Consider the following 21220-nt stretch of genomic DNA (forward strand, 5'->3'; position numbering starts at 1 on the left):
CTGAACAAAAATTGGCCAGATAATATAACACATATGTTACCTTACTCCATAAATTTTTCTAGTATTTTCTGATTAGTTTAAAAGCATGTGCAAGTTCAGAATGCTGTTACGTAGGTTTACCGCATTTTCTTTACTGAAATAAACATAGACACAAGTGTGTGATAGGACTAACTGGCAAAATGCAGATAGTCAGAATATCTGGATCTGGAACAGTCATTTCACACGCACTTATCTAAACAGCTGAACCAAATACATATTTTTTGTTTGGACACATCCGTAGGTATGATGTGTGCAATTAATTGTTCATTCAAAAATGCAATTTCAGGATGCATTTGATGATTTAGGTATACAACAGTTTTAGTTCTCAGAGCTGACTAAAAATAGTGATTTTAATTTATTCCTGCTGCCTACAATTACCCACAACCATGTATTTTTAAATATTTCCAGCCTATAAAAATTACTAATTTTTGCCACTTGTGTTTATCTGCATTTAGACTTTGATTTGGATAAATTAAGCTCTCAAGTGTTCCTTGCTTTATGAAACTCTGCATGTTGTACACTTCAACACAAATAAATGACTTCTACCATTAGAGGTTTAAATAATGTAATGTATTTCATGCTCAGCCTGAAGCTGGATTCCAATGAAGTTGCTAATGCACGTAATGATTAAGTGTAACTCAAATACTAACTGTGTTGTTGAAAACATGACAGGCAATAATTTGGTCTATTATATTCTGCCATTTAATTGCCTAGTACAGACATTCTCTGACACGTTATGAAGCAATGATTTACAATTATTCAAGCTGCAAAGGTCAGAAAGTGACATTATAATCATCTACACAGAGATCCCTTCTAATGCACAAAAACTAGGTAATACCACACAAAAATAGTTTTACTAGAGCAACAACTTTCTATTTAAGATTTCCCAAACTGCACAAGTATAAATAATTAATTTACATGACAGTACATTAAGGCATCCTTGAAAATATAATGTTTTTCCTGCTCCTACCAATAAATTTATGAATAAGTCTTTTTTGCTTGCTAAAAGCAATCTGAAGAGCAGGCTTTCACTAAAAGTAGCCTGACATTAACAGGAATCAGTTAAAAAAAAATCTGAAAATCTAAAAGATTTTTTAGAACACAACACACAGGAGCACAGCCAATTTTTTTGATGCAGCTAGTCAAAGCACATTCTTATCTGTAAAGTACGAAGATCTATTAGCCACTATATTCAATATAGGCGAGTATTTTTCTTTAGACATTCTCAAAGCAACCAGTGTCATTAAAATACTGAACTTTACAGAGATTAAGGTCTCTGAACTATTCTTAGCATTAACACCAGCAGCAAAAGTGAAGTTATTTCCATGGTTGGGACACTATAACTCTCCTCAAAGCTTGTTTATACGAGGCTTTAAAAAATAACTGAATTTAGCAAAACATGTATTTAGCAGAACACCTTACAACGTATCCAGAATTAATTGGCAAAAGGAGTTTCAAAGCAAATTGAGAACTCAAGAGCAGAAAGTAAAAAAGATGAATACCTCCATCCACCAAAAGACCGAAACAAAGCAAAAAAAAAAAGCCAACAACAAAACAAACCAAAAAAATGATCCCACAAGAAAGAACAACTTCAGCAAAATACAGAAAAAAACCCAACCTTTCCCACCCCTCTCCAAATTCCTTTGTGTATACAAATACTTACTTTTGTTACTTAAAGCACTTGACTACTATATATAGAATATTATAGACGGAATAAACGTAATAAAGATATTATTACAAATGTCCTTTCAATTTTTAGGAAGGTAATAAAAATGTTTTTGTGCACTATCAAATGCTAAAAATTTTCCTAAAAATCCAAACCTACCTTATACCCATCTTCCTCAGTAGATTTTTAAGAAGTCATAAAGGAGAGAAAAAAAAAAAAGAAAGAAGCAGACACTCTTACTTGAAACATGTAACTACATCCCCAAAAATTCTGTTTCTGAAAGCAAAGGCAAGAAAAAGGCAAAGGAATAGTAGATGCATTTTTAAATCAAACATTGCCTATAAATTCTGTTAAAAATCTCAAGTGCAGAACAAGGCATTTTTCATGTTCTACCTGAGGCATAAAATTTGCAAAGTGCACGATAAGCGTTTTCACTGCATTTCACCAGGCAAATGAAACAAAAATTTTAAATGCTGGGCAACCAAGATTTGCTGATCTAACCCAGGGTATCAGCCAATTTCAGAGCCAGACTTTCAAAAATTTAATTCAAATGTGCAGCAGTTTGCTACCCGCAGAAAATAGATACTACCCCTGAAATAATGGGATATATTTTACAACCATGGGTATGGAAAAGAAAACAATTAACACACATCTGCGATAAGGAAATGACTAGCAGACGGTTTATTCCAAATGTTAAAACATTAGCGGTGTCCAATTTCTGTGTCATGTAGTTTCTGATGTGCAGCTGAAGAAAAACAAACCCTGAACTTCAATTAAAAAAAATAAAACAACACAGCAAAATTACTGCCTTTTTCAACAACTAAGTGAATTACATATTGTGTACTTTGTATCATGTAAATATGAGGATCATTTGGAAAACTGAGACACAGCAAACCCTTCCTAAAACACGATACAGATACAGCTTTTTGCCTTCTTTTTTTAAGACAAAAATTTCCTAAGAATTTTTGTCTAAAAAAAAAAAAAAAAAGTGGTATTTTGAGACCACAATACACCACAATGTTGCACTGACATTTCACCTTTAAAAAGTGCCCACGCAGATTCAAAAGCTTTTGAAACACAATTTATCCTCGCAACTAGAGAGGGCTTATTACTATGAATCTAAAAGTCAGAGGATAGAATATTAACTACTGCAGAAAAGAAAACATAGTGCAGGACCTTCTGTTTGTGACAAAATTACAGAGTTAATGTTCCTGAAAGATCACTTCACCTTTTAAAGCATGATTTTTAAAAAGGTAAAATTTATAGCAATTAAAGCTAATGAAGAAATGCAGCATGAGCTGCTTATGTTCAGGAACTAATAGGTCCACTGAGCATTTCTAAGATTATTTAGCCATCAATGATAATGAATTGACATTGTCAGTGGTGTTAATGTACCAACGCTCTACAGTGCCACTAATCCGATAGCCAATCCTAGCAATTTTAATTTTTTTTATGTTGCTACTTTATTTTTTTAACCTACACACTACCCAGTCCTTTCAATTAAAATAGCAGAAATACAGCACAGGCTATTACGCTTTTTTCTCTTCTTCCACATTTAAGGATGGCATATTCATTATTCGGACTGCAGTTCAAACTGCTCTGGTCATTCCTTCTTCTTCAAATCCTGCTCAATTCTTCAGGACTGTTAGCTACAGAACAAAAATGTCTTTTCCAATTAAATCGGTGTTAATGTATAATTCTTAAAATACACTTTTGGTGCACATTAAGTGAGATGTGATGATTATTTAAACAGGTAAACAAATCAGATTTTTGTGAGCACAGGGTAGTGTGTTATGTCTCTTCAGCTGATTGTTTTGCCATATCTAAATAGCACAGCTTCATATTGTTGATGAAAATGAGCAATACAATACTACACAAAAATGCAAAAGGAGTACGTGCTTGGCCACCAGGTAAGACACGTGAGCAACAGACAGTACGCAATCAGCTTAGCAAAGTGACTGACATTCAAGTCCAGAGTTGAAATCATCCATACGTGTTTTGTTCTCTCTCTTGCATAACTGTTGGTAATTGCAACTGAGAGTTCTGTAATTTCTGAGAGAGATTCTAAGAACATGTCAATCCTGAAGTGAAGGAATGAGTTTTTCAAAAAATGAGGTACTGTGCCAAATCCTAATCATTTTAATTCTTTTTTTTTATAAAAGATACAGTATTAGCTATTTTGAGATTTGTTTTACTTTTCCTCTCATGATAAGATAGTTAAATAATATGATGCTTTTTCAGTTTAAGTTAAAAGGGAATTGAATAAAGAACCATTGTCAAGTTTGCTGACAACTTCTAAAGAACAGAGCTTAGCCTTAGCTAAACAGTTTTGTGGATCTGTAGTTGTTAACTATCTTCCACACCAAATTCTTGGCAATTTATATAGCAGAGATAGTAAATAAGATTTTTGAAACAATGTAAAATAGCCTACCATGCATAATGTTCATTTTAAACATGCTGCAAAATACAGAGTAGCACAAGTTATTCTACTACTGATAGTCAGTGGACTTAAGAATTAGGCTCATACGTTTTTATATCTTGTTTCAAGAAGCCAGCAATTAATTTTCTTAAGTGAGTAAGAACATCCAAAGTATCTCATAATGCTGCATGCAAAATGATTTGAAAAACAGAGAGATGAATCAGGGAAAATCACTCAGCTGCATCTTCAACTGAAGATTCACTTGTCCTTTAAAATGTGGAACTCACTTTGTCCTGCAGTAGTTGGGTATACTAAGGCTAAAAAACCCCCTCCTGCTGAATATTATCCCCAACATCACACCACACCATTCATGTGCGCACTGCATCATCTAATTGAACCTGCGCTGTTCTACACATTAGCCAGAAGACTGCTATAGCAGGTTACATAGGTTTGAGTAAAATGTTTTTATATGATGCATATATTAGTTAATTTCTCCAGCATAATAACATTAAAATATATTTTTAATCAGAACTAGGGTATTAAAATCCAACTTTGAATGTCCTATGATGTACCATATATGCCATGGCATTTTAAAACCTTTTAAACATTTCTGCTAAATTAATTAGTTTTGCATTAAGGAATCTCAATGCCTCCTATTAAATGCAACACATTTGAAGGACAATTAAACATTATGAACGATCCTTCTGAGGAAATAACGATTAAGTAAAAAAGAAAAACAAGATTTTTTGGGTAACAAACAAGAACACAAGCATACATAAAAGACTTCCATTTATTTTTAAAGTCTTGTGCGTGCAATAATTTAGATCCGTTTGTTTGAAAAATCAGTCTTGTGTTTTGTTTTCGTAAAGAATGAAAACCCTAATGGAGTCCAGAATTCTGTTAATGGTACTAAAATTATAACAGTATAGCAAAAGAAAAAACCCCACACAGTAAAGTCTATATTATATATTTTTTATGTCTTTAAATGGAATTTACAGTTCTCCCTGGCAATGTGAATGAACATCCTATAATTTAGTCAATTTACAGATTACAGGTTCAAATTGACCTTGTAGCCCATAAAATTGCTCATCTTCAGTGCAGGATTAGAAGTGGGAAAAGAATGTCATAACTGTATTTAAGGAATTTACCATAACAATGGAAAGGAGGATATGCATGCATAATTTTAGCCACTCTTGCTCACATCACAGTTTTCAGTTCTGAAACAAAGCATATCCCGCACTCTTCTCCTGGTTAACCATGGTGGAGACTGTTTCAATTTACTCACCCACAGACATGACACTTGTATTCCCTCATCCCAAGGTGCCTCTTGACATGGTTTCTGGCATCTCCGAGCTGAGCTGTTGCAAAGTGGCATATCTTGCACTTGAATGGCTTTGATCCTAAGTAAAATTTAGCATAAGATATGAGTTGAATTAGAATAATATATCACCCACAGTTAAAGAAATAAAAAATCCTGGGGAAAAATAACCTTTAAAAAAAGCCTATCCCACATTTAACCTGTTTGAGATTTTACCTAACAAAAAAAAAGTGTCTTGTACATAAATTTATAATTCCCAGGACACAGACGGTATATGCTATACATTACTCATTAAAGTTTCCTTAAGCTCAAGATCACAGAGACTCTTAACTTTTAATAATAATTTACTCTTTTTATTATTATTATTAAAAAAAACTACAAAATATTAAAATGAGAAGATAATACAGTAGGTAGATAACCTTTCAACAAGACAGCAAAAGTTGTTCTACACCTTTCCCCATTTACAAATGCTGAAACTCAGGTAATGGTCTTAGAGTGGCTTCATATTGGTGTAAACTGCAAAATGTACTTGTTTTTTAAGAAAATATATTTAAAGTAAAGTAATTTTACAAGTCTTCCGACTTTGAATAGATTTCACATTAGCATTGGTATTTCAGATTTGTTCTGTCACACACAGAAAATGATTCATCACCTAGCTATTGTAATGACATGCAATGTATGAATATACAGTGGATAAAATATTATGCCTTTATGACTGTTTTATGGTCAAGAATTTATGATTATTCTGCAAACCAGAAGTATTGACATTTTGGCTATTATTTATTTCAAGAACAAACTTTAATATTAAATGTCTACTGCAGACCAAAGAACTCTGAAATTATGTCTCCAAGGAAGAAGTACCAGCCTATTTCTTGTATCACATCAGTTCAGCAAAAAGTCAAATTATTTGTCTGTCTTAATTAACAGTGATCCTCCCTTGAGGATGGAAAAACCATATTTTTAAACTGAAATAGTTAAATTGGGCAAATGTGAGTCCTCATGTTATTACGCAGGAACATCATTCTAAAGCGTGCTGTTTTTTCTGACCAATTTTCTGACCACTAAATTCTTAAATCAATAAATCAAAATCGTAAAACTGCAGTTAAAAGTAAGTACAATATGGTCACAGAGTCTCCATATTATGTTTCGTCTATGTTTTGTGAAGTACTTCTTCCAATACAGTTAAGCATAATATGAAATATGTGGTCTTTAATAAATATACATAAAGAGCTCTGATAAGAAAAATGTTACACTATATCATACTTGATCAATGAACCTTTTTGCTTTGCCCTTGAAAACAGAATATCCTCCAAGCATCCGTTGGTGAAATTGAGGATCTTAGTAAAAATTTTTAGAGTCTTAAATTTCAATTTAATTCCCAAAAGCTAACGAAAAATGAAGCATTTAATTTTAATCTTCTAACTGAAATAAAAAAGTCAACAGTACTAAGCACGGGCAGACAAGGTTGAATATTTCACAGTTCAATGACAATGAAGCCAGATCTCTTAATACTTCCATTTCTACTGTTGGAAGTAGATGTAAAATATATTTAGCACCTGAATGGTTATATCTAGTCAGCTTTATATGTTTAAATGTCAAAAGCAGGTTGAGACTGCAGCTAACAGCAATCACATTCTATCAATCACCCTGAAAAACTCCAGTTTATTTAAATGATCCTGATAAAACTAAATTAATCATTAATTTGGTGACATTTCAAATCAACACTGCATTCTATAAAGGGATCCATGCAAATAAAAAAAGAGCCTCTCTTTGCATTAAACAAAAGATTATTAAAAGTTGATGTTTTAACTTATGATCTTAAAGACTATTTGCACAATTATAACATCAAGGCCACGGCTGGACAGGATTTTTTAAAACGTGTTGGTGTTTATACTGCTTTTTTTGTCACAGAATTCAAATACCATGTGAATTCAATCCTATGTTCCCTTAGTGTCTCTCCTACTGATTAAATTGTAAATTCGTTCCTCATTCTGTTACTGCAGGTGTCCCGCAGGGCTTCCATACAAGACCTTTGCTGTTTTCCATTTACATGACTCCTTTGTGAAAAACTCGAGTTCAGACCAATCGTAGCTACAGTGTGCTGACAATACAGAAATGTATTATTCTGTTGACTGCTCTCATCCAAAAATCACTGAGGCCTTGAGGTTTTCTTATTTATTTCTCAGATCCAGAGCTGAATATCTGTTAACATCTCCATTTAAACTCTATGAAAATTCAAGTGCTGGCAGGCTCCAGTCAGTACTTATCACCTGAAACAAAAGCAGTGCATCTCCCTTTTAGGTTGCTGGTGCCAAATTTGTTCCAGTATGTTCCTGAATGGAACAACCTAAAATTTTATACTGAAGATGAAGACATTAGACTAAGAGTCAAACTAATGAGGCAAAAAAATCTGTATTTGCTGTAAGGCTGTCTGAAACAATGTTGAAGCAATTAACCATTTCTTAGCCATACTTATATTATCACAAACTTTAATGGTTCTCATATGCTACCTTAAATGTGATACTACTGGATTCATAGTTGGCTTTTATTTCACAGAAAAATGAGAGAAATACTTTCAATATAGCAGCTTTTCAACTAAAAGACTGAAAAAAAAAAAAAAGGCACAGAATTACTTTATCCACAAATTATGGCATGTAAAAAAATATATATATTGTCTGTTAGTAGGAATAAACAATATGGCTTTTAACAAGAGAACTGGGGGGGGGGGAAAACCACACCCCAAAAAAACCCCAACAAAAATCCAAACCAAACCAAACAACCAAAAAACCCCACCAAATTGTAAATAGACTAAATTTAAGAGTTCAGACAGACAGACACAAACCATGGTACTGTTTTCCAAAAAAAAGACTGGAGTTCATAGTCCTTAATTTACACTAAAACAATAGACACCCAAAACTATAAGAAAAATTCACTGCCTCAGCTTTAAGCCAGCCAAAGGCAACACCACCTGCACCTGCTGGCATAGCTGTGTCCCCAGCTCAGGCCCAATGCAAAGTGAGCGGAGCCGCATGAAGTACCATCCTACCATTTCCTCCCATGGTTAGGACATGGGGAGTAAGATACCACACTTACATTGAGCAAACCTTCCATTAACTGAGAAATCTGATGAGAAACGAAACAAAGATGATGTGGTTGCAGGTGATTTTTCCTCAGATGTTGATTGTTAATTAAGTTTACGGGACCTGCATCAATTGCAAACTAAAAAGTCTTCCACCTCTACTACTCCTTTTATTTTTCTTTACACTTCCTCATTTTCACTTGTCAACATGTGATGGACTTACTTGTTATCTCCTCTCTAGCAAAGCTTCCCTCTCATTTGCAATGTGAAAATCTCCTACATTATTTAACGGTATTTTGAAACATTATTTTTCTATTAATGGAAATCATTAGTTATATCTTTCTACAATTTTCCCTTCCCTTCTGCCCCCCAAACCATCACCAATTACTCAATAAAAAAAAAAAGGCAAGGAGTTGGATATGGTTACACACACACACATATATAAACACATATATGCACATCTGGATGCTGAAGAAAGATGTTTTTTTAAAAAGCACATAATCAGAACAATAAATGGGAAAATGCTCCTATTATGTACCTGGTGTAACCCTGGAACAGATAAGAAGCTAGAAATACTGTACTTTGCCTCACCAGTGGGGGTTGGAACTAGATGATCTTTAAGGCCCCTTCCAACCCGAACCGTTCTATGATTCTATGATTCTATATACAGTTGGTGGAGTAGGTCAGTTCCCTCTGCCACCACTCCCAAAAACGTGTTTCTTATTCAACTGCATCCACTATGATACAGATCGGAAGAAAAGGTTCTATAAGACACAAAGGCAATCACAAATATGAAAATACGGATTGGAAGAGAAATCTTTCTTCCCATTAACTATTAATAAAAGTCTCCACATTACTATTTATGTGAATAAGCAAAGCAAAAGAAAAGCATTTCATTTAAAGGTGCCGTGAGAAAGAGGGCAGATGAAACTCTGTTCTGTAACCCTTCTATATCCCCTCTGCAAGCACCACCGAAAAATGACTTGCAAAATGAAATGTGTTCTTTTACTGCTTTGCATATTTAGGGCCATCCAAAAGCACAATAAAAATATACTTCATGATAAGACCTACACACAAGATGTTAAAAAGTACACTAACTTTTACTAAATGTTACAATCAATGATGTAACTTATGTAAGTAGGGTTGCTTTGTCATATATTGATAGTTACCTCACTTTCACATCCACATTAACTTGATTTTAAATGCAATTAATACATATAGTCAAGGAAGACTAATGGACTACATTCTGCACTTAACCTGGTGGACATTTTCAAATGGCACAAGTGACCAGTGCAAACCTATTTTGCATTGTAAACGACTAAATAAATCTTAATGGATTAAGAATGATCAGCTATCAACACACAAGGGAAATTAAGTGCTGAAATGCCTACATTGATTATTTTAAATTATTAGCCTTACTCTGTTCTTGAATTTGTATGCTTTTAGTGAGCTTTAACACATTTACAAGACTTATTGACTATAATTACAAGAGAATTCAAGTAATGGACACATCAATTATAAGCAACATGTCTTGACCAGACAGTTGCATAAAGAATTCTAAAGAGAGCTCCATTAGCATCCTCCCCCTTAGTTTTATTCAGTTTTATCTGCCGTAAGAGGGCATATTAAGGGCTTATACAGCTGTTCTGACCATGTGAACACGAGCATCCCTCTAAAGACTTAACACTGCATTCAAAGTTGGGTATCAGCTGAAGCAATACGGATAACTACGTTATTGACAGGACAGAAGGAATGCTGAAAGTATTAAGTATGTGAGTTATTGGCATACATGAATACCACAGTTATAGTAAAATACTTTGAAAGGTTTGAAATACAATGTCTATGTTTCCCAAGATTAATTTTAAACTTTGTTGTCCAGTCACGCCTTTGCCTTTTCATAAAAAACCTTACGAAACTATTTTAGGATTATGCCAGGAATTACCATTCTTTTATGTTTCTTTTTTCTTACCTTTTTGTTCTCCTCCTTGTAACCATGCACTAAGTTTCAAATACTGCATGAATTTAAACTATAGCTTCCATAATAAGCCATTATTTAAAAGTACAGTAAAATAAACCTTACAGTTTTAATGAAAATATGTTCATTGAAATGTGAATTTATTATTCAAATCCACTCATAAATTCAACCATGGAGACACCACTTGTCTAAGCAGAGCTCAGTGATTTAGAAAAGCTGTCTATTTAAAATAAAGAATGTATGGCAGGTTTATAGAAACATCGCAGTGAATTTTTACATAAATTTAGAACTGCAGCTTATGCATTTTTCTACAAAAATGTTTTCAAATTTTCCACTTAAAATTAAACATAAAAATGAATTGAAAGTGTGATCAGCACAGAAACTAAATCAGATGCTACATCCCTGTGCATCACATCAGCATTACACACTACCTTCCAAAAAGGCTGACCAATTCCAGTTCCCATAACTTATTTCTACAAAAACCTCTTGCTGCTTCTTATTGGTATTTGTTTAGGAATGATGTAATATCAAATGTCTATCCTGAAGCATTATGTAATGCTGAAAGTGTAACTGAACTGAAATGAAATAAACAATTTGGATATTAAACAACTGCGAGGAAGTTAGAACACCTAATTGTTCTCTCAAACCACCACTGCTTCATTATATAAATTTAAGAACCAATTAATAGTTACAATTTAGATTAAAGGAAAGGAAATCTCTCTATATGAAACAAAAAAGCAGAAGGGTGACTGCGCTTAAAATGTTCTTACATTTTTTGCCCTTTGATCACTGTATTTTCATACCCCTCTAGGTAATTTTTTGAATTTCATCGGGGGCTCATCAGGCAATATGAATGCCAGTTCCTAAGAAACGTTAAAGAGATTAACAAGCAGAAAAAGACCAATGGTATAATTCACTCTGTTTGAACGAGACCACTTACAAAGAGCGTTTCCATACCTGTATGGGTACGGATGTGAGCTAGGAAGGCCATGGAATTGCTACTTCTACACATCTTCCCACAGTACTTGCAGACATTGCCTTGGTTCTCTTCCCTCTCCCTGTTTATTTGCTCAGTGTCTTCCACAATGTACTTATTCACTTCCCGCAACAGCTCTTCGTGTTGCTCTTTGATGTGGAGAAACAAGCTCTGCTCTGAATCGAAGGGCTCCGTGCACTTCACGCACTTAAAGGTAGCACCTCCTTCGGGCAGCTCCTCCACGCTTGCCTGCTCGTTCCGCATGTGCCCGGCACTGGCCAAGTGCTGGTGAAGGTTGCTCTCTGTGTAAAATGATTTTCCACAGAGTAAACAATGAAAATGTTTCTCTTTTGAAGGATGTTTCATGGCTATGTGAACATTTAGTCCGCTCAAACCATCTGCTAGAAAACCACAGTCATCGCAGCGAATACGTGTCGATTCCCCAAGGGAAATTCCTTCTGACTTCTTCTTTTTCCCACCGCTTGGTGAAGGGTCCGCTTTCGCTGTGAGCTCGCTAGCCTTCACTCCACCTGACATCTGGCCTTCAGCAGAATGGTCAGTGGCCTCCCCATCTTGATGGCTTTTTAACCTCACTATAGAAGAATCAAACTTGCCAAAATTTTGCAGTGCCTTTCCTTTATCATCAGCACTGATAACTGTTCCTAAAGCCTCATTACTACTTTCTTGCATGCCCTCAGCTGTTGAGCCATCTGCCTCCCAAACATTGTTATTTATAGTTACTTCTGCTTCATGTTGTGCTTCCATAAGGGCTTCTTCCTCCTCCCCAGTAGGATCCTCTTTCAAACTTCTGTCACCCTCTAAACTATGTATATTTTGTACCATTTCTACAATGTTTCCAGCAAAATTGGATTGCTCTACTGCACTACTTGTTTCTGGAAGAGTTGGCAGAAGTGGGTTATTTTTTTTCAGTGATATTTTTTTGAGAATGTCTGTGTTTCTACACTCTACTCCAGGGTTTTCTCTATTTGCTTCAAAGCTTTCCTCACCTTCTCCTGAATTCAAGTTTGTGCTGCTTGATCTATTTTGATTTTCTGCAGTGCAATCACCGCCTGAGTTGAGCAGCTCCTGACCATGCTTGCTTTTCTGTAACTCACAAGTACCTGTTTCTTTATCGGATACTTCCTTGTCAAGTTTAACAACTTTATCTTTTTGAGGAGTTTGCTGGAATTCTTCAGGAAAAAGTTTTTCTCCTCCATTTTTAGACTCCTCTTCAAGTTCACCTTCTACTGCCTTTTGGGAACTGCCACCTTCAGGCATTCCTGCAGATGCATTTTCGTCTAAGACAGTACACTCAGTTAAGCTTTTACTTACACGATCACCTTCCGCTGTGTCATTGGCACATTTTGTTTCACCTAAACCAGTTTTCCATTCTCCTGCACTGTGATGGTGCTCCTCTTGAGACAAAGCAGTGCCTTCTTTAGTGTTATTTGCTGTGTTTGCTTCCTCCCCAGAAGCAGAATAAACATAAGATTCTCTTCTAATTTTATGTTTCTCTGTTGCTGCATGCCTAATCATCTCTCTGCGAGTAACAGCATAGTAGTCGCAAGCCATGCAGTAGTATTCAAATTGTTTTGTATGTTTTCGCTTCACATGCAGCTCTAAAGAAGAAGAAGAATGAGCAATGAAGCTGCAGTGTACACACTTGTTGTCATTTGCACCCATTGCTCTTCTTCGGAAGCATGGGTCACCATCTTGAGTAACCCTAGCTGGTTCCAGAAATATACGTTGGTTTATATTTAATGGGTTGCTAGTATGCTCCAAATCTGGCAGCCTACTGGCATTTACAACTTCTAGCTCAGCATCTCCTTGCTCAACTTCCTGATTGTCTAAGACAGAATTTTCCAAATCTGATGACTGGCTACCATCCTCAACATGTTCATACACGGCATTCATGGGGCTATTAACCTTCTTGTTCATGGATTCCAAATTACCTCCTTCGGGGCTAACGATGATCTCCGAGTCCTGTTTTCCACGTCCTTCTATTTCAACACGACTTTTGTGTTTTTTGGTTGTGCAATGGCGTTCCATATCTCCTTTGGTTACAGTGTAATAATTGCAAACCTTACACAAATAGCTGTACTGATGACTGTGCTTTCGTCTGATGTGAACAGTCAAATTTGTAACACTGGAGGCCAAAAGGCCACAATGGGTACATGTCCTAGAAATAGTGCCTTTTGGTTTCCCTCTTCTGGATGCATTAGCTAAAACCAATTCATTTTCACCAATCCTTTGATCAAGGGGAATGAGTTCCTTATTACTTGATATGTTTTCCCCAGAAGGGGATGAAACGTGTATGATTTCTTTATCTAACTCTATATTCCCACTCCCAGAAACGGAAGGATCCACCACTGTTTTAATACCACCAACACCAACACAAACCTTTTCAATACATTCTTCAAAACGTAGTCCAATGTTGTTTTTCCTGGCATTTTCAAGGTGCTTGCTTCTTTTGATATGCTTCTCCATTCCTTCCTTACTCAGTGAGTAGAGATTACACGCTTTGCAAAGGAAGTGATACTCCTGGGCATGTCGGAGTTTTATGTGCCTTGTAAGAACCGTGGAAGATCTTGTTTTATAAAAACACTTCTTACATTGAAATTGGGTTTTATTCAGAACAGAATGCTTTAGTTCATTTCTGTGATTTATGAAGGAAGAGTCTGGAGGTTTTGCTTTCATTGATACTTCCATTTCCTTTGCAAGATTTTGGCTATTGTTGGATACTGAGTCAGTGTAAGTTACCACTTGCAAGGTCCGATCGCTGTTACTCAATGGAGTAGCTTGCTGAAATAACGAACCATCGTGTTTCTCATTTTTTTGATGATTTATCAGCTCTTCTTCCATTTGAAAAAAAAGAATGCAAGTTGGACAACTATGGGACATATTATGCACCTCACTCATATGGCTTTGAAGGCTGGTCACATTCAAGCTGGTAAATGAACAGAGTTGACAATTAAAGCTACAACCGCCCATCTGGTGTTTACTGTCCTGACAGTGTTGGTTCACGTCTTCCCTGACTCCAGAGGAATAACTACACATCTGACAATGAAACTGGATCCTTTTTGTATGAAGCTTTGCAACATGAATTTCCAAACTTTTTCTGTTCTCAAAAACATGACCACAAACAATACAAGTATGAAGAACACCATGATCAGCAGTAGGTTTAACATCAGATTCTTTAGTTTCTGTAGTGCTGGAAGAAAGGGTATTTGGCTTATCTCCAGTAAGATCTTGAATTTCTGAAGTAGTATTACAATTACTTTTAGCATCTATTTCTAAATCTATATGTGACATAGGGTTTGAATCGCCAGGTTTAAGCTGTGTGCTGGAGCTATGCTTTGTGTGTACTCTCTGAGTTTCAGAGTTGCCTCTCTTACTATTACCCATCAAATTGTACCTTCTTTTAACCTGCTTTTTTAATCTAAAAGACCTACTCTGTCCAAACGAGGATCTTAACAAGACAACGTTTCTTTTATATCCCAGTCTATCAAATCTTCTTGTCATGTTTATACTGCTAACTAGCTTTTTGGTAGTTGGCGGGAGTTCAGTTTTCTGCAAGATATTTTCTGAGGGTCCTGGTATTTCCAGTTTTTCAGTACGGACTTCATAATTTTGTTCTTCACCAGAAGAAAGCAACGTTTCTTCTGTCATAGTATCTGTTTTTTCAGTGGTAACATTTGAAGATGGTATCATCTCAACATGTTCAGTGCCATCAGTTTGTTTAGATAAGGTTACTTTTGAGCCTTTCAGTGCACTGCAAACACTTAATTCTTTTGCATCAGCAGTTCTTGCCCTTAATTTACTGGTCCTAGGTTTTGCTCTGACATTCCTGTCTTTGGTTGCAATAGATTGTTGTTTTTTAAAGGATTTTTTTGTCAATATCTGCACAAATCCTCCCCGTGCAGCAAGATTTTGGCGTCGAAGGTGCGTCTTGCCAAGGAAATGAGAATTGAGGAGATTTTCCTCAGCACTCTGAAAACCACAAAGATCACAACAAAATGTCTTGGAATTCTCATGATCTTGCTTAACATGCGTATGTAATGTTGAACTGCTGTGAGGGCATGTTTGCTCTTTGGATTGTTTAGAGAGGTTTTCTGGTCTATGTTTTTCCATATCAGAGCAGGAAGGTGAACACTGATCACTCATTTTGCCTTTAAGATCTTTGTCTATGTTTCCAACTGTATAGCCAACACTGATTTCTTCTGAAGAAGATAACTTATCAGGAACAGCAGCTGGCAACTCTTGTGAATGTTTATTTTCCTTGTGATTTTTCAATATGGCACCATCAGCACACTTGAAATCACAATGTAGGCACAGGAAATTTGAATTAAATATGTCATCACCAAGAGAACAGGCAACTCCTTCCGTCTTTACAGCTCCACCTTCTATACTACCTGCTTCTCCAGCCATGACTTCGTGCAATTTCCTTTCACTATTTTTCATGTCTTCTGAAGAACTCCGCTTTCTTTTTCTGGAGACATTTTCAGGTTTGTCTACTTCAACAACATCCATGTTTGGTGATCCTGACAGTGCCCTTTTGTTTGTGCCATTCTCTTTTCTTTTCTTTTCAAGGTCCCTGAACGCTTCATCTGATATAAGCCGTGTTTTCTGCTGAGATGAAGAGTCACATCCAGCATTTTCTCCTGATGTATTTCTCTGGGATTCTTCTGTCAACTCAGTTTGTAAACTATCATCAACCTCATCTCTCTTCTTGTTTTCCTCCCCATCCATTCTTAACATTGATATTATCAATTGCAGATCATTTGACTTAGTACCTATAAAACAAAAGAGTTATTATTAGTCTTTTACGCACAACCAAAAGTTAAAAGACTCAAGTCAAAAAACTAAGCAATACAGCAAATTAAAAATACGTCAGGAAGACAGACACAATGAAAGATACAAGGCTACATTTTCAGCATGGTGTCTAAACTTATGACATCTAAAAATCAAACCAACTTCTAGGCACTTGGTTACAGAGCTCTCGCTGTATTAAGCACCGTGTGAGTGAGTACTAGCTTCTGTAGTTTTTGTGTAATCCAGTAATTTACTACATGCTTCAACTTGGGCAGACAAGCCTAAACTTAGTTTCTGGAAGCATTTTTTGGACAGGAAATACTAACAGCTTTCAGGGAACCAGCCATGGGATGTTCAACTCTTCCTGAAATAGAAATCCAGGTTCCCAAACTTAAAAGCTCCAAAGAGGAAATAACAATGTCTGCAAGAACAAGCAAAACAAAGCCAACGTAAATGTTAAACGTTTTAAGTATGAACCTTTCTTTCCTTTCTCCGCTTAGATTACCTGCTAAAGAGAAAGAGGGAAAACACAAATAGAGCCATGTTCTAAAAGAATATGCCACAAGTATAGTTCCCCATCATTCCTAAAATGTCCTCTAAAACTTCATTTCCCAATTGGGAGTGGGGGAGAAAGAATGAAAAAGTCATGAAATAGCAGTGCAGAGAAGGGCAGCATCTTTGAACCGCAGCACAAACTCTAGCCGTTCAAATCCCGTTACCAAAAGCTTTTGCTCAACTGCCCAGTATGACCTTCCTGCTCCCAAAAAGATGTCACCACTAGAAAACTGATGCTACCAACACAGTTTATAAGAGGGATGGGTGTGGGAAATCAAATCTTGACATTTATTACCTTTTCATTTTGATACCAAGCGATTGAGAATTGAAAATGCATTTCATTTTAACAGATGATTAAATACTAAATGTTTATCTATGCGCTTTACACTATGATTTAAGCATCAATTTGCTGCAGATCCAAGTATCCAGTTTTTTGTTCAGTTATCCTTTGAATGAGGCCATGACCACAATTGTAAGTACTTCCTGACAAGATTAAGTAATTGCAATGTTGATACAGGCAATGCAGGGTACAAAAAACTATTCAAGTACATGCTAAACCCCCAAAAAATTATGCTTATTTTTGAGGAAAAAATAACAAAGTATTAAACCAGGGAAATATGCTCCAATCAGTTGGACTTATTATCTATGAAAGTAAAAAAATCCTTTTCTGCTTGATAATAATTTATGGAAGGCCTATAAGGAACTGAGTGCACAGTAGTTGCAAACATTGAACTGTTTTTCAACTATAGGTCTCTCATGGAGCTAAAGTACTGACCTAACTTATACCGAGCTAGCTATACCTAAATAACGAGAGAATAACCACGTCTAGATCACAACAGCCCTTTGGAGGATCCAGATATTGCTTCTCTAGTTGGGCTTTTCTGATTCTTACACACTACCATTTTTCTTTGTTCACTAACCATGACAGAAACTATCATAATTAGTCAGAAATAAAACAATCTATAGGTCTATATTCTCAGCCGGTGTCAGTCAGCATATTGTCAGTATGTTCAAAAACGCTACAGCAATTAATAGCAGAGGAGGATAAAGGCTTCAAAGTGCAAGCTTACCCTGAAAAGGTTTATGAGCACTGTTTGGGATACAGGAAAAATGATCATATGAAAATTATGTTGTTTAACTGCACTACAGGTTTATTTATATAACTTGGGAAATATCAAGAAATTACTTCAGTGATGAGTGCCACAAGTCCATCCCTAACTGTCTGCACGCACCAGCCGTGAGTCCTTTGCCTCACTGCACCTCCACAGCAGGTTCCCAGCCCACCGCAGACCTGACCACTCTTCTCTTGCATGGCCTGGGGAAGAACAGCAGTTTTCTCTTTGCTGTACAAGACAATTTTCAATCTCAAACCAATTTTCCATCTTCTTTATAGGATACTTTCCACTCAGAACATCCGATTAATCAGAGAACATGTCCAGCAGTGAACTAATACCTGCACTGGAAATTTCCACAATCAAAGGTTGTATTGGGATAATTTTAGGGATTTCTCCATCGACAAAAATTCATACATTCAAGGCATATTAACAAGTAGGGGACTGGTGGCTCCACACCATACAGTCTTCTGACACGCTTCATGCCCATTTAAAGCCATCCTATAATTTGATTTAAACCTTAAAGGGCTGTCACACCTAGATCAACCTCTGACAGAAATCGCAAGCCACTTTCAGCCAGAGATACAGTAGTCGCTGGAGGTGGATGCTCCCCAGCTGTCATGGGCAGGTATCAGCAGTCTCAGAACGTGCCTTTTCTGCCACACCAGTGCAGATTCAGCTCATCTCCACTAGCCACCTGCACAACTCAAAAAAGATGGCTGATCTTTTGCATACAGTAACTGCAGGCTTAACCTCACTTCTCGGCATTTGTTCTCTAACTCTCCAATAGAAGCCCACCCTCCTCTGTGCTCTACCAAAAATCCTGGATTGCAGTCCCAGTTCTGGCATCCAACCTTGTTTTCAACTCAGCTGTATTGCATCAATTAAGGATTTTCTCAAGTGCTTACGAAAATAAAATTAAAAAAAAAATGTATTTCCCTTATTTTATCATAGAAAAGTTTGGGTTGGAAGGGACCTTAAGGATCACCTAGTTCCAACTCCCCTGCCATGGGCAGGGACACCTCCCACTAGACCAGGTTGCTTAAAGCCCCATCCAGCCTGGCCTTGAACACTTCCAGGGATGGGGCATCCACAGCTTCTCTGGGCAACCTGTTCCAGTGTCTCATCACCCTCTCATCTGGCTGAAAGTAAAGAATTTCTTCTTAATATCTAAATCTAACCTCTTCCATTTTGAAGCCATTGCCCCTTGTCCTATCACTACATGCCCTTGTAAAAAGCGCCTCTCCAGCTTTCTTATAGGCACCCTATCTTTGTAAACTGTTTGTAGTCACAACTACAAACCAGTTGCTAGGTAAGTGAAAAATGCAGAACACAAATCTCATAGGTGTTGCCAATAATTTCAGTATGAAATTAAAATAGTCACATATGTAATACAAAAATGCAAAGGAGCCTTATGCCCCAGCCTTCTTGCCTAATTCCTCCAGTTCTCCAAGACAACAGTAAATGGAGACACTGCCTTCACTTCACGATAAACTTTTAGCACACAGACCAGGGATGCACTCTGCTTCATTTACAGGCAGTACTCCTAATGAAGTCAACAGCTTCATGTCTATCCCCACAACTAATAACAACTCTTATCAAGGCAATAGCACCTTAGATGAACAGAACAAGTTAGGTGTAGCAATAATTAATGATTTACCAGTTTTGTCTCTACCTCACATTGAGTACTCATGAAAATAATCTCCCCCTGCACACCTGTCCCAGAGACAGACTTTCCTCTGTCCCACCTCCATATAAGCAGTGTCTAAATATCACTAGATGGCACAGTTTCCACCTAGAATCATAGAATCATAGAATCTTCATGGTTGGAAAGGACCTTTGAGATCATCGAGTCCAACCATACACACAGAAAAACAACAAAAAAAACCAAACAAAAAAACCCTACAGTCTTTGCCACTAGAGCATGCCCTGAAGTGCCAAATCTAGACGTTTCTTAAATACCTCTAGGGATGGTGACTCAACCACCTCCCTGGGCAGGCTGTTCCAGTGCCTGACCACTCTCTCAGTAAAGTAATTCTTCCTAATATCTAATCTAAACCTCCCCTGCTGCAGCTTCAGACCATTTCCTCTGGTCCTGTCATTATTCACCTGGGAGAAGAGGCCAACCCCCACCTCTCTACAACCTCCTTTCAGGTAGTTGTAGAGGGCAATGAGGTCTCCCCTCAGCCTCCTCTTCTCCAAGCTAAACATGCCCAGCTCCCTCAGCCTCTCCTCATATGACCTGGTCTCCAGACCCCTCACCAGCCTGGTAGCTGCATGAAACCATAATCCAGAAAGAATTCTCTATAAAAGAAAACAACGAGGTGGTTGCTGTTGTCTCTCTAAAATTACCTTTATGTTAACTAATCTACGGAATTAAATTGCCTTGAATTTCTTTCAGTTCTCTCAAAGTCAACGTTAGGACAGGAGTACATCTTCTGTGGTAGGCAGTAATGGCTATTGTCACTACTTTTTGCTGGGACTAGTCAGCGATTTGCTGAGTTGTGGTCAGTTCTCCACACCTCAGACAAGATCTAGACCACAACACTGAACTGTGTCTCTGTCTCTCCCCGCTATGACCTTTGCTCAGATAACACAGCTGTGTCTCTAACACAATTTCAGCAGCACATGCCTCAGCTTCCTTGATGAGAGAGTAGTGTCCCACACCCAAAGGGAGCTGTGCACAGACCTCTTCTCAGCTTCCTACATGGATTTATTGCACGAAGGACTATTATTACTTGAAGGATGCACTGAGCATACCATATGCCTCCTTTAGGCAAAAGGAGCCTGTAGTGCTGCTTCCTCTGCTGTAAGCCTCTCTCCTGAAAGCCCTTTCTCAGATTTGGCACAGGACAGGAGGACAATGGCAAAGCAACAAACTGGTCACGAATCACGGTGGTCCTAATCCTCAGCCTGCATAAGTCAATTCACCTCTGCTGTCATCAAAGCCACAGTAATTAAGGGCTAGCCTACAGTTGGTATTAACATAGGAACTGATGCATCAGAGAATGCATCAGTAACGCTCCGAGTTGGTACAGACCCAGTGACCACATGATAAATGGGTTTCTTTTTGCAAAACGAATCTTGGATTCAACCTTAGTCTGGCACAGGGATCATCATCAGGAGCGAAGAATCAGCATCTGGAATTTGATTAAATCAACTGGTAACCAAAACCACATTCTAGATGTAACAAGTAACCCTCTGCAGCCATGGCAACTTAAGCACATGCTTAAGTCTAACTCCTACTCATTAGTGTGACTAAATAAGCC

The 21220-nt window shown here is 37.0% G+C and overlaps 1 protein-coding gene across 1 annotated transcript in view; it reads right to left on the reverse strand.

Annotated features, from left to right (window-relative positions):
- ZNF407 (zinc finger protein 407) overlaps positions 1-21220 on the reverse strand; it is a 355097-nt gene that overhangs the window by 311502 nt on the left and 22375 nt on the right. The window contains exons 2-3 of the mRNA XM_074576527.1: positions 11454-16265; positions 5410-5524 (exon numbers count right to left, since the gene is read on the reverse strand). Of these exons, the coding sequence (XP_074432628.1) occupies positions 5410-5524; positions 11454-16230 (4892 nt within the window). The 5' untranslated portion in view covers positions 16231-16265. The remainder of the gene's footprint in view (positions 1-5409; positions 5525-11453; positions 16266-21220) is intronic.

This window comes from Larus michahellis, chromosome 2, assembly GCF_964199755.1.
Source record: "Larus michahellis chromosome 2, bLarMic1.1, whole genome shotgun sequence".
In the NCBI taxonomy this organism is placed as follows: domain Eukaryota; kingdom Metazoa; phylum Chordata; class Aves; order Charadriiformes; family Laridae; genus Larus; species Larus michahellis.